Raw genomic sequence first — 23118 nt, 5'->3', positions numbered from 1 at the left:
GGCCCCTCTGATGACCAGGGTAATAAATACTGCTACCTCTTGTGGCCTGCCACCATCTTGGTCAAAAGCGATTATTGTACCAATTTTCAAAAAGGGCAATAGGGACGACCCCAAGTGCTATCGGCCTATTTCCCTGATTGACGTATCGGCTAAACTTTTGGGTAGGGCAATCCTTAACAGACTGTCCGAGTGGACCGAAGAGAATAACACCTTCTCGGACACTCAATACGGGTTCAGGACAGGGAGGTCCACTAGTGACCAATGCCTGAACCTTTACATGCTGACTGCCAAATATACTCTGGCCAGTGATGAACCCATTTATATGGGATTCATGGATTTGGCAGCAGCATTTGACCACGTCAATAGAGGAAAGCTGTGGGACATGATGTCAAGTATGGGGATTGAGAGTGGTTTAATTACCATATTAAGGGAATTGCACAGCGACACCACGGCCAAGGTTCGATTTAATAGGGAGGGAGGATTGTCTGACCCTTTTCCATGTAAGAGCGAAGTCAGACAAGGTTGCATTCTTGCCCCTTTTTTGTTTTCCCTTTATATTTCACTCGATAATTTCACTCGAAGTGTATCGGGTCATATAAAATCACCATAAAAGATCGTGTGACAAATTAAAATAATTTGAGCATAAATAGACTAGTCACAGGAATCACAGCGGGGCAGAACACCTCAGATTCAATTTTAAATTTTAAAAGTTGCCAAGGCGCCGAAAAGGTCACCCCTCGCTATTTCGGCATGTATAGAGCGAGCGGTGTTCAAAGATGCCCCAACAAGCGTCTTTCGTGTGAAATTTGGACGAGGAAGTGTTTATCTAGAGGTGCCCCGTCTAATAAGCGTTTATCATCGTACTAAAGCAGAAATGAAAGGCTCGTTTTTTTGAAGTTCGTGATATATTCTTTGTGACGAAGCTTTGAACCTGCTTGTGGCTGCAATCTAACGGCATAACTATAGCCTGTTTGAAGATTTTATGGGATGGTTGTATTGTTTTCCTGATGAAGGTGTTGGCTTCTTTATAAGCGCACACCGAAACGCGTCGATGCTTCAATATAAGGAGAAATACAATAAGCACTGAAAGACAAACAACTTTGACGAAAAGCTAAATTGATCTCTATTCTGTATCTCCTTTTTACTAATAGGAATTAATTTTCCTATCTCCTGTATCTATCCCATTATTTGTCATGTAATTATTTTAATGTTTCTTGTATTGGAATTATCTAGTAAGCTCATAACATATTGGTTATGATTGTTTTAATTGCATGTATTTTAATAAACTGTGAAGTATAATTTTCTATATACATGTGTTTTTTTGCATTGCCTTCTGTTGCGTGTTTATGTTCATTATAATATTTTTTTTAATGTGATATTGCTTGGTTTCTTACATTTATACGTATGAGTGAATGCCTGAGTGTTTATCTGTCCAAAGGGAAACATTTTCATTGACTTTGCAATATACTGTTGCCCAGTCATAAGAGCAGGATGGTGAGGTTTCCGGATCATAGAGCAAATCCCTATGGAGGTGCATTACATGAGGTAATCTTACATTGGAATCCTGTCTCTTTTGCGAGTGCCACATTCTAAGGACCCTTTATTCCCCACCACCAAAATGGTCCATTTGCGGTTGCATCCTGAGGTCACATTACTACTTTTTAGATTTACAAATTTTCTGAAACCAAACAAAACGTACAAACGTATTATTGCTATGTGACAGCATCTGGCGATATAAGCGTTCTCCCACAGGTTGTACTAGGATGTCTTTATTTTATCATTAGGCAAGTTTTTTTTACGTGATGCAACGTCTGGATCTTAGTACTCCATTGGGGTGTGCCTGAGCTGGGGTGAGGAGGGTGGCGTGCATGTTGGGGCCCACGCCTAAGACGGACCAACAATGGGGTCCTCGCTCATCTGCAGACACAAGAGGTCTTATCAATAGAAAAGGATGCTGTTTGGGTTGGCCAGTGCAGCTTCTGTATTTCAAAGGTTGATGATTTGAGTCTTGGAGGGGTTGAAAGGTGCAAAAGCATTCCATGCGGACAATTTGCTTTTTAGTCAAGATAATGAGGAACAGGTCATTAATCTGAGGCAAGTACTGGCAGCATTACTGTGGGTGGGCTTAACTATCGAAGTGACCTGAATGCAAGAACTCTTAGAGATGATGTGGAATATCTACATAACAAAATGTTTAAGTGTGGAATTTAGCCCAAGGAGGACCATGTAGAAGTACAAATGACAAAATATTAATTAGTGGTACTTACAGGATTTGACACAAGGTTCATTGCAAAGTATGCATCACAGTTTGAATCACCGGTTGAAGATACAAATGTATAGTATTTTGGGGACAGGAACAAAACAATTGTTTTGAAAAGATTCAAAATTAAATTGTTTTGCAACATATTTAAAACCCTTCCTTGTGGGGATAAGAATTGTGTCAATGGTGGATACTAGTGGCTAGCCAGGGTTGCAGTTTTCATGATGAAATATACAGATGATGAACGGATATAGTTGTATGGGTCTCTATCACTTAGGCCAAAATTTTAATGACAGGCTGTACCTAGGCAACTGAGCATTTCTGTACATATCTGTAGACCACTTGGTTTACCATAGGAATAGATCATAAACCACTAGTTAGTATGTTGGCGCCGGGCAGTGTTGTACTTTAACTTATAGATTAGGCAGGTTGACATCTAAATTGCAAGATTTTTGCTACACTATTGCACACATGATGGGAAGTCTGAATGAACAATCAGATGAATTACCTAGGAAAACATTAGGGATAGAAGAGTCTACTAAGAGGTGTGAAGTTTAATGGTTAAAGGTGGCCAGAAGAGAGTTGTTAGACATGGCATCTTTGGTGTGGTTTCCTCTGACTTTTTGCATCTACTTCCTGTATTTTTTACGCTGTGCTGGATTTCGTTTTTACTGGCTTAGATGCTTTGGGCTCTTTGCCACTGCTGATAAGTGTCAAAGTGCAAGTGCTCGCTGATTGGCATATTTGATTTAATGGTAAGTCCCTAGTGACGTGCACTGAAGTGTGCCAGGGCCTGTAAATTGAATGCTACTAGTGGGCATGCAGCACTGATTGTGCCACTCACATGAGTAGCCCTGAAAAGGTTTCTCAGACCTGACACTGCAGTGTCTGTGCGGAGTTTGTTAACTGCCATGTCAACATGGCAAGCGCACCCACTTTCCATGCCCTAACCTTCCCTTTTCTTACATGTAAAGCACCCCTGTGGTAGGCCCAAGGTACCCCCCTGGGCAGGGTGCAGTGTATGTGAAAGGTAGGACATGTACTGGGGTGTGTGACGTGCTGGTACTGAAATCCTGTCAATTTCGTTTTTTACTATTGAAAGGCTATCCTGCCACATAGGATAGAATGGGAAATGCTCTGTAACATCTTATAAATATAACTTCTCATTGGGACAAGATAGAGAAATAAAGTTTAGGCTCTATAAACTCAGAATTTGATAACATCTTTTAGTAAAGATGGTTTTTAAATTAAGTGTTTGAAAATGCCACTTTTAGAAAGTAGGCATTTAATTGTCTAGCCATTCTGTGTGCCTCTGCCTGTTTGTGTATTGACTGTCTGGTTTTGGAGTGACAGATACTGGAGATGTGCATTCACTGTAGACAGCCACTGGGGAGGTTGAGGTGTGCCTTACCTTTCCTGAATGACTCAGAGCTGGGCTGAATAGACCCTCGCTGAATTTAGAGAAGTGGGAGGAGATTTCCTTGCACCTGAATACGGCCTGTTTCCTTTGCACAATGCTGTCTCCATCTCCTGCGGTCATGCTGCACCAGTGAGGACAGAACTGGTTTGGACTGGGCTCAGAGATCCTTGCAAAAAGAGAACAAAGACATTTTAGGGTATAAGTATTAGAGCTAAAACACCTGATCTTTAGACTAATTCTGGAATCAAGAGGAACCTTTGCCAAGGAGAAGAGCTGGAGAAAATGGAGGCGGAGTACTGCCCCTTTGCTGAGTGCTGTCTGAGGTTGGCCTGCAGCAGCTGTTTCTGTCAAGTAAAGGACAAGCACTTTGCTGTGTGCTGTGTCCCCCTGCTTGAAGATCTCCAAGTGCTTAAGTAGAACTTGCCTACTGTTCTGAAGTCTCAGGGACACAAAGATTTCACCCCCAGTGTCCCTGAACTTCCTTTCTGGGAGTTCCTACTTGCCAAGAGGTGCCTGTCCCTGTGTTGGGCTTCTGAAGGTTGTTCCTGCTGTTGGGAGCTGGAAAAGCAATGCAACTACAAGAAAATCGACACATCGCTCTTCTTGCGGCTGTTTTTCTGACGCAGCACCGCTGTGTAAGAAGAATCTGCATGCATCGCTGTGCCGCTCCTAAAAACGATGCAGCTCCTGTCACCGCTGCAAGAACTGAGGCATTGAGGATTCAAGGCTGAAGAAACCGACGCATCACCACTCAGAGCTGCCGCATTGATCACTGACGCATCTCAAATTTCCACGCATCGTACCTGTGCTGCAAGTTTTCCCAACACATCACCCGCGGACCAGAACAGTCTTGGAATCAATGTAACACTTCCCCCCACAGACCGGATTTGATGCATCACTTCTCCTGTGTGCAGCAGAACTGTTGCATCGCCTCCCTATGGACTCTGGAACTGACGCATTTCGTTGTTTTCCGACCCTTCCCATCTCTGGGACTGTTTGGCCTTGTGAATTTTGTCACAACAGGTACTTTGAGAGAAATCACGCATCCATATTTTTCTCTGGGACAAGTTGTTTGAAATCTTTTCAAAGTCACAGTCTTATTACATGTATGTTGGATTTTTGTAGTTTTGGTCTTATTGAGTTTAGATAAAGATACTTTCTTTTCCTAAACTGGTGTGGTGTCCATTTGTGGTGTTATCACTGTATTACTGTGTGTTTTGAGTACAAATACTTTACCCATTGCCTTTGGGCTAAGTATGTCTGCTTGTGCCACGCTTCCCACGGGGTGAGCAGGGGTTATCTAAAGTGTGTATCTCCCTTACCTGACTGGAAGCAAGCATCACTATTTGGACAAAGGTACCTACCTCTGCCAACTAGAGACCCTCATTTCTAACGGGAGGTAACTTGGTGAGTGCCAAGCTTCTGTGAAAGGTAAAGAGGAGTTATTGTGAATAGTGATCTTGTGTTGAAAGGAGATAAGGTCATACCTCTGGGAGGGTTGCAGAAAGACATTTTGGCCTTATCACGTAAAAGGAGGCTAAGAAGTACTATTAGTGGTCTTGTATCAATGCTGTACTGGACGGGTGGAGGAGAGGTTCTATTATATGTAGCAGAAGTGAAAATGTAGCCAAGTCGCGTAGTGTCCCAGAACCGCAGTCAACTTCCCCAATGGTCCTTGGAAGAAATTAGTAAATAGATTTCCTGGGACATTTTTCGCTGTTTCCACAAAAGGAGTTATGGGCTATTGTATTAATTGAAGGCTTTTCTAACTGGCCCATCATACCATTGTATGGAGTATTACCACAGAGGCTATAATCGGTTTTCTCGAGGATGCCTGCTGTGAGACAGTATTACTAAGAATATTGTTTTTGACAATGGAATACAGTTCACACTGACCTAGACACAAGCCTTTCTGATGGGTAGTGGCATCTCCTGTGTAGATATGTACCTCCTAAGTCTAATGGCCAAGCATTAAAGGTTTTGGGCGTATAGCATGACTTAGAGTCTGTTTCTGGGAAATCATCGTTCGAATTGCTGCGAGTAAGGAAACCAGTCACTACACTAGTTTCTTCATAAATAGTAGAGACCTAAGAAGTTGGAGAACGAATGTGGTGAAGATGATACGGGAAAAAGAGTGAAAATATATATAGTAAGAGGAAATTATGAAGTATATCAACAATCGGAGGGTAATAGTGGCTCAATATAGGCTGTCGTTTAGGTGGGACAAAGGCTAAGCATTTAGAAATCAGGGTGGGTTAATAAGGGTGCAGCCTGTGTTGGTCCAATCATACGAGAGTGACTGACATTTTCAGGGGATGGAAGAATATGGAATTGTGTCCTTTTGCCGTGTAAGGAGTACAGTTGTGGTGGTTCTTGATGGGTGTGAATCAGTGGGTGTTAACCAGAGGTTGATTATCCAGGAAGAGGAGGGCAATGTATTTTCACGCAAAGGGGGGTGGAAGGGTAGATCAATGTTTGGGTCCTTGGCAGCCAGTGATGAGAATGTTATGGATCCACTTATAGAACTCAGGATATCAAAGAAGTTTAAGGACATTGTGTTAATGTCTTGAGGTAGAGGTTGCAGTTTCTGTTGTTTTCCATGTTAGTTTCTTTTCTTTAAAATTAAGAGGAAATATGTGTGTATGGTTGTTTCCAATGTGGAAGTTAGGGTGGAATGTGAATAGGCACAGAACCTTTTGGGACAGTGGCCTATGTAGAACTTTCTTTTAGGACATACTTATGTGTACATTAAAAAAAACCTGAACTCACTGGACGTCACCCTTGTGGTCCTTCTAGCAATCACACTACACCACGCTCGTTTTGGAGGACCAGGACTTTGACCCGTAGACCCAGAGAGATAGGAAGAACAGGAGAAAGATGGAGGAAGAGAAAGAAAGGAAAACTGTGACAAAAGTTGAAAGCAGGAATAAAAAAGAACCTGCGAGATAGAGACAGGAAATGGCATCAAGTGGAAGCAAGACTACACAGCTTTTGCATTTAGTAACCCCGGTGTTGGGCAGCATTGTGGTGGGCGAGTAAGAAAATCTTTGGGCCCCTCCATTTATTTTATTTATTGATGCGATTAGTTTGTTTGGTTACATATTATGAATGGATTTAGGGAGCTTGACATTTAACGGGAGACACCAGAACTGTCTCCCGTTAGAGAGGAGTGCAGTGCGCCATTGTATCGGCAAGCAGGCCACAGTTTGGCCCTCAATAAAAGGTCAATGGACCTAGTTCTGTGCCTGTGATAAGGACAGTGCTCTTGGGAATGTATGCTCTTTCTAAAGATATATTGACAAGAATGGCTTTACTGTGATTATAAGGTTGTAACAAATACGCTATCTAGTTAACTCCTTGTAAAGATGAAGTTTGTGTTTTATTCTAGACCCTATCCTTCTTTACATGCTTGACTGCCGGGGCCTTTGCTGGGCATTGGCAGCTGCCCAGTGTCTCTCACTCACCCCGCCAACATGGGGCCTTGCACCCGTGTTCCTATGCTGCAGCACTGCGAGGCCCAGGTAAGGGACACCTCGCTCTTCGGCAGTGGCATAGGTAGGGGGGCGATTTGCCCCAGGTGGCACTCTATTTGGGGGTGGCGGAGGTGAGCAAATCAGGTCTGTTGACAATAATATCCCTCTGCGAACAAGTCGGCTGTTAACTACCACCCCCTACCTCCCCCGAACTCCAGAAAAAGTAATCATTGGGCGCCACCCCCCGCTCTTAGCTGCACTGGGCGGCAAAATTAGGGCCCACCCAAGTGGCAGTAGGCCCAGCCTCTTGGGCCTTGCAGGCATGCGTAGTGCAAGAAATAGGGGGAAGAGCCCACCTACCCAGGGCTTTGCAACACTGGATCATGGCTGCGAGACCAGGGAAAGGTCCCTTCCCCCTTGACCTCACAAACACACATTATAGCTTCTGACTTACAGGAACTACATGACGCCCAGTGTCCAGCATTTTAGTGCTTCAAGAACATCCCCCCTCCCCCTCCCAACGCACTTTTAACCCTTTCAGAGGGCAAGCAACTCTCTTTCGGTCCTTAATGAGCTGTGAAAGAGATGCTTGGTAGTTGCAGGCAGGCATTGTGGCACAGGATTTGTGCTGTACTATGCGGGTACAGGAGCACCTTCGGTTACTAAGATGCAGACAGTCTTGAATGAGTGAATAAAAGCCATTTTTGTTTTGAGGTTTTATATGGCAAGAACTTGACCCAAAGGAATTGGAGCACTTCACTTGAGCATTGGGGAGATTAAGTGATTTGCCCATAATCACAGGATGTTGAGCTGACGCCGAGACTCGAACCTGGTTCCCCTCTTCCAAAGTCAGCAGCTGTGTCCATAACGTGACATCAGCTTCCCCTCCTCTAACCATGAACAGTTACAGGACCTGCCTGTGGAATACGCCTTTGGTGTCTGTTTCCTACATTCTTACAAAGTGCTGCCACATTGTCAGATCTGTGGACCAACCACAGGGAAAGTATTATTTTCCAAGAATCAAACAGTTAGATTAGCAGATGTAGGACTACAGTGCACTGCTACTTGATGCAAAGGTTATATATTTACCAATGTCCTTTATTTAGGTGACTATACAAGGTGGCTGGGTAACTCTCCCAGGTAACAGTCCATTAACAATGCACAGACCAGCTACCTTTCTTATCACTCCTTGACTTTATGCTTGTCATTGACCCTGTACAATGCTCCGCTGATTTTTTACTAGGTTTTCACTATAGAAATACCACATACACACAACTCACTGACTACCCTGCCTTCTTGGATGACAAGCTCTCCATCTATGTGGCTCTCCACGTGCCTGCAGCAAGGACAACTTCAGACAGAAGAAGAGATAAAAACTGAAAGAACAAGCAACAGGCCTTTTCCGAACTATGCACCAGGGATCTGGAGCGTTGTCGCCGTATCCAACTGGACATCCAGAACCCAGCTCCAATGCAGGCAACAACTGAATACTCACAAAAACGACATCATGATGCAGTCACAGTCAACAAACTATCTACTTCTACTACTACGAGTTGACTGTCTCTTTGACCCTTTAAAGCGCTTCATAGCCTTTCAGCAGTTAGGTTTGCCCCCACATGAGTAGCCCATATATATATTTATATATATATATATATATATATATATATATATATATATATATATATATATATATATATATATATATATATATATATATATATATATATATATACATACATACATACCTAATGTGCTAATCAGGAAACAAATTGTTAGTATTTGATTAAACATTTACATTGTTGTGGTATATAAATAAATAATACCGGATCTAGGTTTGACTAGGCATAGCAATAACAGATAGCTCAATAAATAAGAGTCAAGATTCGAGGTAGTAGGAGTTTGCAGGTTTAATACAGCATAAGGACAGGAACAGGACAACCTGCACAGGAATAGGATGGCAGCGCTTGACAGGGGGGCCCCGACAGCTGCCGGGCAGGATCTGGGATGAGCGCGCTAACATTTAATAACAATACACGAACATATATACTAAAAACAGTTGCATTACAATACATACGATAGGCAGAGCAGTAGGTGTGGTCAATAGCAGTCGTGAAAGATAAGGGTGAAAGTGGGTGTAACAAGAGGCGTATACATAGACATGTGATGTAAACGTAACAGAATATGTCATAAATGGGGCGGAAACATGGAGGGGGCTACCTAAGGAGCCGGGACCTCTAACCTGGTGGTGCGTGCAAACTGGCAATGACGCGTTACTAGGAGAAGCTGGGGGCTATGAACTCTGTGCTAGGAGCAGAGACTGAAGTCTGGAGAGTCAGGGCGACATGTACCTAAACCCTATCTAGTATCTGATGTTTAGAGAACATGTTGATATAAACTAAGAGTCAGGAGGGGAGAGGCTAACGGACTCCAAGACTGGAGCATGCATTATTCTACATGTAGTGCGTGATGAAGAATATTAAATGACCATTAAATGCAGTATTTCTCTTACATGGAGACGTAAAGGCTAGACAATGACGGAAACTATTGATGCGATTCAGTAGCTTAGGAATGCAGAGAAGGAGGGCTGGACTGATAACTAGAATCATAACATACTCTTGGCAGACTCAGAGGCAGAGCCAGGCTGAGCCGGGCACTGCGAGGCAGGAAGTAAGTGAAGGGTCGAGGATACAGGTGGGGGCTGTATCGCTCCTCAGCGAGGCTCAGGAGACAGGAGCTGAATCTAGTGTCCGGGCCCTTTTGAGGCCTAGAAACGGGGACTTTACAATGAAATAACGTGCATACTGAGAAACGTGGCAACGTGACTTTACATAGGCCTGATATTCGTAGTATTCACGAGAACTGGAAACTGGCATACTAGAGATGGACACAACTGTAATTGCGTCTTTAATCGAACACGGGGAATACATATGCATATTAATCATGCACACATAACATAAGATGGAGGACACGTAGGGACACAGAACATGACAAAATTTACTTTTCCACATTCCCTCCTTGTCACTACGTTTCCATCAGGAAACATCAATATTCATGATACCATCTATCATTTCATACAGTATCATTTGCTCGTCTCGAATTTTCTTGGAACGGGATTTAGAACGGGGCTTGGGACTAGGAATACAAGAGGTAGCACAAATGCCGCAAATCGCAGGGCCACATTGTATACAGAGGCAGCAACTGAATATGATTGCTACTGTAATACCCAGAAATGACAATACTTTCCATCCCCAGGCGGAAATTATATTCCAGAACCAACCGGACCATGTCCAGGTGCCTGGATCTTGGTGTAACAGATGGGCAATTTTATGAAGTCTGGTTATAGCTGAATAAACAGACGGCGCGTTATTAGGAATGAAAATGCAGCAACTAGATCCGATGACTCTACATGTACCGCCCCTATCGGCCAGGATGACGTCAAGGACGAGACGATTTTGGAGCACGACAAATCTCATAGCAGATTGCTCTTCAGTTAAATTACCTAGGGCAGAGGCAGTCTCATTCACTACGGCTTCGAGGGTTCTGGTTAACCTACGAATTAACTTACTATTCTGGATAGGTCCTATAAAGAAGAAGAAACCTCTATTGAAATCTGTATATTGTTCTAGGGCAGTTTCAGTATAATCGACAATCGGGGACTCCCTTCTATGTCTAATGTGTACTAGATGTGTGTTTCTGTGATAATCAGATGGAGCTAGGAAAACAGGTGGCAGTAGGAAGGCAATGTAACAGGTTCCCTCCCAATCGAGGGGCAGACGAACATATGCAGTTTGACCACAAATAAAATAAGAATGACGTGAAGCTTTGAAAATAGATTTCCCACTGTCACTATATTTGACAATAGTAGTACAATCACTATGTCCTACATGTATGGAACCATAATTTCTAACACATAATTCGCCTTTGACTGGTAGTACTGAAATAGCAGGTAAGTCTGGAGTAGTATCAGACTGAACATTCAGGACCATGAAATTCGAAGAATAATTTCCTAAATTGTAAACTTCGTTTTCGAGATCTAACCCTGTTCTGTGGGGAAGACCTTGCTTGTCTGGGAAACATGTACTGTTAAGAAAAGACATATCTGTTGAGGATGATGTTAACGTGGACCATGCTCCACACGAACCATTATGTGAAAAGGGATACGGAAAGAGTGGTAGAACTCCCTTCGGTGTCTGGAAAGGGGGGAGTCGACCACACACCCAACAATTAGTGGCATTGCTGGTCTGGTGTGAATAATGTAACATGCGGAAAAAAGAATTGTTACGCATAGCGAGGCGATAAGAGAGTTCATGAGGAGGCAGATCACTAAACGTGTGCTCTACTGTAACATTAGAAGACTTATTTACATGAGAAACTGGAAAATACAGATAAAATGCATAACTGGTGCAGGAAATCATAACACTGAGAAATAATATGAAACTTAGAAAAACAATACATCGGATTGAGTTTTGACTAACTCTCTCGCTATGGGGGTCTATTTTATACATGTCAGAAACCGGTCTAACCGTTTCACCTAGGGGAGGACTTAGACAATCAAACTGGCTGACTTATTTTACTAGACCTTAACTTAAGTTTATACTCCTGTTGCGGAGTTTTCTCTAACAGGGAGGGTGCAGTATCATTGTCTTTTGCGGGACAGTCCTTAAGAATAGTACTTTGGCAGTCTTTTAAATGCTCGGAAATGTTCTTTGAAACTGGTTTCAATCCATAAAATTTTTTGATGTGCGAAAGATGCACCCAGCCTTTTCGTCCCTCCAACTTCACGGCTGTACGGGTGGCCAAGAGGACCTGTCGGGGCTCCTTCCAGCGAGGCTCCAGCGGACTTGAACGATCAAAGTTTCGCACTAGGACCATGGATCCGGGAACGATTTCATGCGGTGCCACCTCGGTATTGTCTGGAAATGCGGCAGCAACCTGTGAACGACAAGAGTTGAGGGCAGACATCAAGGAAGCTAGGTAATCTGTCAGCATATTACTTGAAACATCGGTAATACTTCGGGGTCTAGGTGTACCCCACATGTTAGGGGGGCGGCCGAATACGACCTCGTACGGGGACAGACCTGATCTGGAATGTGGGACCATGCGCATGTAGAACAGAGCAACTGGCAGAGCTACTAGCCAGTCCACACCTTTCTCTTGACAAACTTTTGCAATTCGGATTTTCAGGGTCTGATTATGTCTCTCTACGAGACCAGCTGCTTCAGGATGGCGTACACAATGGAACTTCCACTGGTACCCTAACAATAGGGAAACGTGCTTCATCAACTCAGATGAGAATGGCTGGCCGTTATCTGAATATACGTCTCTAGGGAGTCCATAACGGGGGAAGAACTCACGAACCAACTGCTTGGCAGTGGTCGCGGCTGTGTAATCTGGGACTGGATATGCCTCTGTCCACCTGGACAAAGCGCATACAACTACAAGGACATACTTGAAACCTCGACATCGCTCCATCTGAATATAATCCATCTGGAGGACTTCAAAAGGGTGGTCAGGAGGTTGGAATCCACCTTGTTCCACCGGCACACTTTTACCTGGATTAAACTGGCAACATATCATACAGGTACGGACTTTCTGCTTGGCTGCAGCTCGTAAATGCTTGTTGAACCAAATGTTCTGGATACTGTCTAACATAGCTTTTTCTCCTAAATGTGCTGGACTATGTGCGGTATTGATAATGACTTGAACCATAGAGTCGGGGAGAAACCATGTGGTTCTACCCTTCGTTAACCATCCTTGATCTGTGTGGACCCCTCCTTGTTCGGACCATTTCTTGATTTCATCGGGAGTAGCATGTAACTGGATATCTATGACATCTTGAGTAGGGTCTTTAACTGTCATACAGGTAGTCGGATCTGGAGTATGTGTCTGTGTTGGCTTAACTGAAATGTCTGGAGTCTGTGCTATAAGCTTGGCTGTGCGATCTGCTAGATCATTACCTTGGGAAATAATGTCAGTAACTTTCGTATGTGCTTTGCACTTCATGATAGCAATAGATGTCGGTAAATGTATAGCATCTAACAGAGCCTGAATAAGGAGACCATGCTGAATCTTGGTTCCATGAGAAGTCATGAAACCTCTCTCCTGCCAGAGCACTCCAAAGTCGTGTACGACTCCAAATGCGTAACGTGAGTCTGTGTAAACATTAACTTTCAGATTCTTGGCGTGTATGCAGGCTTGTGTCAGAGCAACTAGCTCTGCTGCTTGAGCAGACAGGGTGTCAATACGGTGTGTTTCAATAACTTCAGTGTCAGTAGTCACTGCATACGCGGCTACTAGTTCTCCTGTATTTGTTCTCATACATGAACCATCCACATAAAGTGTCAGGTCTGGATCTGGTAATGGAATATCTGTCAGATCTTGTCTTGGTTTTGTCGTAATGTTGACTACTTCCACACAGTCGTGTGTGGCAGGATTTGAATTAACTGACGGTAACAGTGTAGCAGGATTTAGAACGTTGCAGCGTCTGATTTCTATGTGTGGCTGGAACAGTGTCAATTCATAACCTGTTAAACGTGCAATTGTCAAGTGCTGAGTCTGTGTTCGGTTTAAAAGAACTTCCACGGAGTGTGGAACTTGTACTGTCAGGGAGTGTCCTAACACTATGGAATCACTTTGTCTGATAGCTAGTGCTGTGGCTGCAACTGACTTGAGGCACGCAGGCAGAGCCTGGGCTACAGGATCTAATGTGCTCGAAAAATAAGCACAGGGCTTGTATTGTCCTGCTTGATCTTGTGTAAGAACAGATAATGCTGTACCTTCGCGTTCTGTGACGAAAAGTGTAAAAGGCTTACTGTAGTTCGGTGTTGCTAGAACTGGAGCTTGACATAAAGCTTTCTTTAACTCATTGAAACTAAGTGTATGTTCAGATGTCCAAGGGAGGACAGTCGATACGGCTGCCTCCTGTGTCGTTAACTGTATCAGTGGTTTAGCTAGAAATGCATACTGAGGAATCCATTGTCTGCAATAAGAAGTAAGGCCGATAAAAGCACGTACCTCCTTCTGGGTCTTGGGCTGAGGAAGACTCGCTATTAACTGGATACGGTCTGGTGTCAACTGCCTACCCCTCTTGGACAGTAAGTGGCCTAAATAGATCACTTGCTGGACACAGAATTGAAGCTTAGAAGGGGACACCTTGTGCCCCATCTCGGCTAGGAAATACAAGACTGTAAGGGATGCTCGCTCGCAAGCACGTTCAGAACGGGCTGTGATCAGTAGATCATCGACATACTGGAGTAGGGCAGTGTCAGTTGGCATGTGAATGTTGTCCAGTTGTCTCTTAAGTGCTTGACTGTAAATACTAGGACTTTCTGTGAAACCTTGAGGAGCGCGTGTGAACATATAGCTCCTTCCATTTAAACAAAATCCGAAAAGAAACTGGCTGTCTGGATGAATGGGGACACTGAAAAATGCGTTCTTGAGGTCTATGACTGTGAAAAATGAAGCTTCTGAATCAATGGCTGTCAATAGGGAAGAGATATCTGGGACAACTGGGTACTGGGGAATAATACATTTATTGAGTTCTCGTAGGTCAATCACTAATCGATATACTGGGGGTGCATTCGGATCAGTACGTTTCATGACAGGAATGATCGGAGAATTACATACATTGGAGTCAGTTTCTACAACTACTCCTTGAGCGATGAGCTCGTCAATAATTTTGGATAAGGCTGCTACAGCCTCAGGTGGCAATCTGTACTGTCTGATTCGTGGTAACACTACACCTGGCTTGAGAGTCACACGATGGGGTGTGATTTGCATATAACCAACATCAGTTGGACCTTGCGCCCATAGATGCTGCGGAACATTAGACAATCTCGGATCAAAATCTCGTAATACATAGTGACCCTTGAAGTCACGTAGGAACAATCGTATTCCCTCTGGGGAACAGCAAATAACTGCACCTAATTCTTTCAGTGTTTTAATGCCCAACAAATTTTCTGGACAGGACTTAGTAAGTAACAGATCAGTAGTGCGGGACAATGGACCTACTTCTAGAGTAACTGGCTTTGATATTTCATTTACAATAGGTTTTCCTGAAAATCCAAGGGAAACATTTCTAGAGCCTGAGAGTGGAGCCCCTGGAACTTCGGCGTGGCTGATGGTGGTCCTACTTGCCCCTGTATCAATCAAAAACTTTCTATCTTTCCCTAATACTTGACTATGAACATAGGGACCTTCTTGATCTACAGGTATCTCGATGAGAGGCAAACCTACCTCCCTCTCTAGGCTGTTTCATGAATACGGTTGATACTCTGGATACTCGGACTGTGCATACTGGTACATCTGCTGTGTAACATGCTGTGTTGCAGCAATAGGCTGCGGTGCTGTAACTGTCTGTTGTGCATTCTGTGGTTGAGGAGTCTGTGTAACTTGTTCTTGTCTAGGCGGACGTGGTCTTTCTTTAGTCTTACCGGTAGCTATGTTGTGTTTCAGAACTGCACACTCGTTTATAAAATGACCTGGCTGTTTGCAATAATTGCAGTTTCCTTTAACGGGAGCTGCAGGGTGACTGGCTTGATTCGGACCCCTCTTCTGACTGTCTTGAGGAACAGATTGTGCAACTAGTACTTTCATTTTCGTGTCTTTCATACGTTTTCTCTCGTGTTCTTGCTCTTCTCTGATTCTATTCTGGTGATATTGAAGCATCTGTAACATCTGGGATGGGGTATTAGCTTGCCAGGTACTTTCGACTTTCAAAACTCGATTCTTAACTTGTGGACTTGAATTCTCGACTAATTTAGTAACAAAAAGGTGAGGGTATGACTCGCTACTTGTCTTGAGGCCACTGTTTATGGTAAAACATTTTTCAAATCTAGAATAATAATCACTAATATCTTCGTCTTGTTTCTGTTTACAGGCTGAGATTGCATCCCAGTCTTCCTTTTTAGTTGCTAATAATCTTGGCAAAACTTGTATTAACAGTTCTGGTAATTCTTTACATTTCTCTCCTAGACCGGTACCTGGTACTCGTGCCTTGTCTTCAGCTTCTAGGACTGTCCAATCGATCTTTTTCTCTCCCACCTCCCAATCTTTTTCCTTGAGTTTCTCATATACCCCTGCGGGCAATAGGACTTTTAGCATTTTAATAACGTCTGGATACGTATATTCTCCCATACGGAGCATGTCTTTTAATTCTCGGTGGAACCCTGCTGGATCTTTGTCATGACAGGGAATTAACTTTTTCATCTCTAAGAGTTCCATCTTTGTAATCGGAGTGTAAACAAACACTTGTTGCATTTCACCATCTGTTGTCCTGACTGGGTGTACTTCTCGTAACGGATTCTGTCTGTCTATGTAAAAGTGTTTACTTTCTGGAGGTGAGACATGAACAAAATGCGGGTTCAAAAACGTTCCATATTTGTGGCGCTGTTCTAGAATGACACTAATTAAATCGGTACCTAAACCTTTCCATTTATACTGGAGTAACTCGTTCAGGACATCGTGTAACGGACCTGGATCAGAATGTTGACCCTCATACAATGTAATGAGGTGCTGGATCATATACATACCCACCAGTCGTTGCTCGGCTGGGGGCAATTTCAGGAACATTTGTGCCACTATTTCGTCTGGAAAAGTGGTAGAATCAGTAATCCATCGGACCGCTGATCGGACTAGTTCTTGTTCATGCATAGTACTTAACTCACTATAACCGATTCGTGACTTCAGAATGTGATCGGTAGCTTGAAATACTTGTTCTAGAGAACCTTGTTCTGATGCTGGATGATGTAAAGCTGACTTGTGTTCTAGGCGCAAATGGCGATCTGGAAATCTAGATTTTCCTACATACGCTATTCTGGCGGAATTCTCGTCCTCTATCTCTTCAGTAGAGTCATTTTCTTTTTCGCTTACTTGTGCTGCCTTACGTTGATCGTGTAACCTTATTATTTCCTTACGGATTTTCTTGTACATACTCTCTATACTACTGATAGTCTTGTGTTTACCCTCGGCTATATTATCACTCCACCTTGTCAGGATTTTCATTTCGGCCTGATCTTTAGTCGGGGAATCTTGTTCTCTTATTAGACAATTAATCAAGAACTTTAATAACATGAGCTGGATCTCAACTTTCCTTTGAGACATGACGTCACTAATACTTTCTGGATCATCCCCTGTACGGATGAAACGATATATTCTGTCTAGATCTTCTTTCATATCTGGTAGGGTGACTAGATACTCGGTCACCTTTCTTACGCGTAATGAATATAAAACCATATTATCCTCGCCTGGGACTGGGTCATAGCCACATTCGGTAAGGGCTTTTCTTATTTCTGCAACAGACTGATGTCTGGGCGTACGCTGTGACGCTTGTGCATGTAATTCGACTAACGTTAAACGCTTGTGTGGCGGCGGGGTTCCTGGAGGACCCCCCCCTGCGGCCCCTAAACTAGAATCGTCAACTGATGCTCTTCGTCCTGGCAGAGTGGGAAATGGAAATGCAGGCTGGACTTGTATGGCGGGCTGGACCGGGGGTACCGTAACAGGTACTCCGGTGTCTGGAGGAGCAGGAATTGCCTGATTTACAGGGACCGGCGGAACAGGAACAGGATTTGCATATTCCGGGACTGTGTCGTCCAAATAGGACGAAATGAAAATATCAGCTGCGGTCGGTTTGTGACGTAGCTTGGTCGGAACTAGTGGTGGCGGAAAATTACTGGATGCCTCCGGGGTCGCTTTTGGCAAGCCCTCGGCAAGAAGAGGATACATACCCTTAATAAGGGCATGCCTCTGTCTGTCTGACTGTTCTGTTTTAACTCGTTCACCTATCTCGATTAGTTCCCTTTCTTGGGCTCGTTCTAAGGATTCTCTACTTAGTTCTGACTTTCTGATTTCTTTTTCGGTTCTTTTATGAGATTCTTTGCGCCATAGCTCGATGGCATCTTTCTGTGACTGTCTGGCTTTCTTTTTCCATAATGCTTCTTCTACTCGCATGATGCACTCGGCATCCCATGTGCCTGATACAGGCCATCTATACTTTTCTTCTAACTCTTTGGTATACTCTACCCATAAATCTAGATATAATATGGCACTTATGCCATGCTTTTGATACATAAAATGACCTGGACTGTCCCTAGGCGGGACAGGAACTGCTGCTTCTAGCAGACCTTTTCTGGTTTTTAACTGACGTAATTTCGAGAATAAGGGCATGACTGAACTGTAATCTAGACACAATACAATACACAATGAACACGATAATTACTTCACATTCATACCACGACATTAAAATACATGAAGAATATTTAAAATAACAGTTCGAACAGAATACTACCTGGAATACTGGAAACAGAATACATGAATTTCTCGAGAACAGAATGGACTAGAACAGAAACTAGATGCACTGCTGAAACAGTACGAAACTTACCGGTCTCATAAAGAGACACGTCAGGACCCGCATCCACCGAAGTGGACACTTCATTTGGGGGTCTGTGTACCACCAACCCACGGACCAGAGTCAATTAGATTGACCCTGTCTAGATACTACCCCAGCAATGGTACTCACCGGGCAGCAAGAACGGAAGGCCTCGGACTGGACTGGACTGCTTCGACGCCGGACGGACGAACTTCGGACTCCAGTTACGGGTGGGCCTCCGGATACCTCGGACCTTGGACTCTCGGCTTGGGCTCTGGTCGGGACTCGCCGCGTTCCTCCACCGCCTCGTCTGGATGCTGGACCGCCACCTCCATCTCCTCCGTGGGCCTGAGGGATACTTGAAGCAGAAATATCTGCACGTGGCCGGTATGGTTCCGTCACGGCTGCAGAGGGTCAGGGGGCCGGCGTGGCTTCACCGGCGCGTGGGGAAAGGGCAAGTCCCTATTCGGGCGCCATTATGTGGTATATAAATAAATAATACCGGATCTAGGTTTGACTAGGCATAGCAATAACAGATAGCTCAATAAATAAGAGTCAAGATTCGAGGTAGTAGGAGTTTGCAGGTTTAATACAGCATAAGGACAGGAACAGGACAACCTGCACAGGAATAGGATGGCAGCGCTTGACAGGGGGGCCCCGACAGCTGCCGGGCAGGATCTGGGATGAGCGCGCTAACATTTAATAACAATACACGAACATATATACTAAAAACAGTTGCATTACAATACATACGATAGGCGGAGCAGTAGGTGTGGTCAATAGCAGTCGTGAAAGATAAGGGTGAAAGTGGGTGTAACAAGAGGCGTATACATAGACATGTGATGTAAACGTAACAGAATATGTCATAAATGGGGCGGAAACATGGAGGGGGCTACCTAAGGAGCCGGGACCTCTAACCTGGTGGTGCGTGCAAACTGGCAATGACGCGTTACTAGGAGAAGCTGGGGGCTATGAACTCTGTGCTAGGAGCAGAGACTGAAGTCTGGAGAGTCAGGGCGACATGTACCTAAACCCTATCTAGTATCTGATGTTTAGAGAACATGTTGATATAAACTAAGAGTCAGGAGGGGAGAGGCTAACGGACTCCAAGACTGGAGCATGCATTATTCTACATGTAGTGCGTGATGAAGAATATTAAATGACCATTAAATGCAGTATTTCTCTTACATGGAGACGTAAAGGCTAGACAATGACGGAAACTATTGATGCGATTCAGTAGCTTAGGAATGCAGAGAAGGAGGGCTGGACTGATAACTAGAATCATAACATACTCTTGGCAGACTCAGAGGCAGAGCCAGGCTGAGCCGGGCACTGCGAGGCAGGAAGTAAGTGAAGGGTCGAGGATACAGGTGGGGGCTGTATCGCTCCTCAGCGAGGCTCAGGAGACAGGAGCTGAATCTAGTGTCCGGGCCCTTTTGAGGCCTAGAAACGGGGACTTTACAATGAAATAACGTGCATACTGAGAAACGTGGCAACGTGACTTTACATAGGCCTGATATTCGTAGTATTCACGAGAACTGGAAACTGGCATACTAGAGATGGACACAACTGTAATTGCGTCTTTAATCGAACACGGGGAATACATATGCATATTAATCATGCACACATAACATAAGATGGAGGACACGTAGGGACACAGAACATGACAAAATTTACTTTTCCACATTGTGGAGAAACCTAGGCCAGACTGTTCCATCCAGTGTGGCTCATATACTGTATTTTCACTTATTAAAAATGTAACATATATGTACTTACTTTATTAGCGTTAATATTTCTTTTTTGTTTTTTTTACTGATAACCGCACTAAGAAAGCTGCTTCTTGCAAATTTGCTTCACCAACAGTCAATTGATGGCACTTCCTGTGATGTCATTTCAAGTTGTATGTGAATTTGATTGGCCCCACAGATTCACTCTCTACCCAGGGTCCCAAAACAGGCCCTGTTAGCTGCTCAGGGCAAGAGCATAGTGCAGGCCCCAAAGGCCATGCAGCACGGAAGGGGGGGTCCTCATGGGTGTCCTAAGTCAGCCCAAAGCAAATGAATCTGTGAGATATGGGAGAATTTGGGGTACCTCTTCACATTCTGCAGGGGGTCTACCATTTTGTTCCATGCCACTGGGTGGGAGCGTCCGTTTAACAGAACGCCCACCCCTTTTTATAGCCACTCCGAGAGGTTGATAGGAGTCCTAGAGCAAGGCTGACTGGCCCTACTCGGCATCGGGCATTTCCCCGGGAGGCTGGAAGGGTGGGGGCTGCTTTTGTTACTGGGGGGCGGTTTTGTAACAGTGCAGCATTTTTAAAAGGACTACAGAGCTCCTTGTATAGCCAACAGTTTTCAGCTAACAATAAAAGTTTCAAGATAACTCTGGTGATAAACGTACCTGCTGGAGAGAGATCAGAGTTTTGTCAAGTGGCAGTTTTGACTCATCTAAGGTAGCACAGAGGTTTGATATGCCTGCAACAAAAAGTGTGTACTATGCTGGCCACAGAATAGGATTCAATGTGCATAGCTCAGTGGGTTATTGCTTTTGTCAGAGAGATCCTTTTGTTAAAGCACAGTTCAAAAGTTACAATCGTAATCTAGGTTAGAAGGTTATTTTTCTTTGTCCCAGTCTTCCGTAATCCTTATTTTGTTTAAAATGGGTTGTTTGGGTAGAAATAACTTCTTCTTAGCGAAGTCAACCCTGAGCACTGTGTTACGTTCTGAAACTCAAATGTGTGCTTCTCCAGGACAAGTATTCTTTAAAAATGACCGACATGTGAATCCTACACCTTGTAGTCCCCGTTGTCTTATGTAACATTTTTTTATACATTGAATTACACAAGTATGATTCTTTGACTCTGTATGTGTTTGTGATGTAAAATGCTCCGACACACAATACTTGTATGAGAGGCGCTATTAAACAAATGAAATACCTGAGAGGGGATATGGAGAGATGTGAGGCACTGTTGTGAGGTGATAGTGAGGGAATCAATCATTGAAGAACCCCAATAAAGATTGCCGTATCCTGGTTCAGTGTAAAGTCATAATTCACTATGCTTTAAAAAATAAATACAATTTAATATATAACAAAAAGTGTGTTGTAGAATGCACCATTTTTGTGCACATTTTCTTAGGGAAGAACTCCCCCAAGCTCCCTTGCAGTGGTCAGGCACGCGCTCCAAGTCTATGCACCGTATGGAGGGAGGGCCTGCCAAAAATTGCCAGGGATATTTTGGGTTCCACAGCGCACCCCTTCTCTCAGGGATGGCCTGGTTTGCTTCGCAAATGTGTTTCTGTAGCAAGCCCATTTCCAGTAAAACTAGTTTGAAGCTCATACCAAGAATGCCATACATAAAACACAAAGCTCGGATTACATCTGTGTTTAAAAGCACTTGTCACTTCATGCAAATTAGGCTTTCTCGACCCTGTCTACACCAATCCCAGCTTCAAGCAACGCCCACTAGGGCCAGGTCACCACACTGCTTAATACTTGCGCACACATGCCAGAAGTTTAGAAGAGGAAAGTGGAGATTATAAAAAAAATCGGGACAATGTATTGCTTCTCTTGAAGCAGAGGCAATTTGAGGCGGGAGGCAGCCAAAAGATAACCATGTTGTCTTTAAAAATGGCGAGTCTCCCACTTCAGGTCTTTTGACGCGTGCTTGCGCCTCACACTGTCCACCAGAGCTAGCTTTCGTCACACTGCCCAATGCTTGCACCTCACACTGCCCACCAGACCAACTTCTAATGCTGCCCTTCAGTGAGAGTACCTCACGCTGCTCACTGCACCTCACACTGCTTACTAGTAGCCCATCTACCTGCCCCCAGTGCCTGCCAATAACCCGCTCCCCACTTGTCAGCAAACTCCTCACGTCATCCAGCAGTCAGTGCCTCTCACTGCCCACCAGTGTCGGTCTCTTCCACTGTCCATCAATGGCACCCTTTCACACAGCCCTCTAGTGTGGTTCGCCCACTACCAACCAGTGCACATCAAATCAGTTCAAGCAGAGAATTCAAACTTCGTGCCCATGCACTTCCTGGACTCTCTACTGTCGCTGTTAATGGGCCAGCAGGTCATGTGATGTGAATTGTGAGGGGAAAGCACGTAAAAGACAGTTAAAGAGTAACAACAACCGATAACCCAGCAGCCTGCCACAGACCTACCGGAATGTTTCTCCCAGATGGCTCCAGGTGCGAATGTTAGACAGTACCCTTGGCAGTCTCTTGAGGGCGACTTAGGGTGTGTGAACAGCGTCTCCCGAATTCGAAAGAAGTTTTCTCTGCCTGTCTCACCCTCTTGCAGTCACAACAGTTGCCTGAAGCCCCAGGCTCAATCTATGCAGTGAACAATCAGGAAGTAGGTGGCCCCTCCCAGCCTGCACCACCACGAAAGGGCAGCGTTTTGCCTGTGTTGGCCATTTCGTTGCATTAGGAAACGTGCGCTGGTATCTGTTCTTTGTGAGATGAAAAGTACAACACAGATGCCTGTGTTGTGGATAAATGCGTGCTTATTTTGCGCCAGTGCTTGCAGGTGGTGGACAGAGGTACTCGAATTTTTTTAACTGAATTTCTTTTTTTTTTTAATTATCTGACTG

General features: G+C 44.2%; 1 protein-coding gene across 1 annotated transcript in view; it reads right to left on the bottom strand.

Annotated features, from left to right (window-relative positions):
* Positions 1-22867, bottom strand: part of LOC144768631 (uncharacterized) — a 1076067-nt gene extending 1053200 nt beyond the window's left edge. Inside the window, exons 1-2 of the mRNA XM_078652440.1 lie at positions 22688-22867; positions 3672-3846 (exon numbers count right to left, since the gene is read on the bottom strand). Of these exons, the coding sequence (XP_078508566.1) occupies positions 3672-3800 (129 nt within the window). The 5' untranslated portion in view covers positions 3801-3846; positions 22688-22867. The remainder of the gene's footprint in view (positions 1-3671; positions 3847-22687) is intronic.
* Between the last annotated feature and the right edge of the window lie 251 nt (positions 22868-23118).

Source organism: Lissotriton helveticus, chromosome 7 (assembly GCF_964261635.1).
Source record: "Lissotriton helveticus chromosome 7, aLisHel1.1, whole genome shotgun sequence".
In the NCBI taxonomy this organism is placed as follows: domain Eukaryota; kingdom Metazoa; phylum Chordata; class Amphibia; order Caudata; family Salamandridae; genus Lissotriton; species Lissotriton helveticus.
Note: the sequence above shows the minus strand (reverse complement) of the source record. Positions and strands in the feature narration are given on the sequence as shown.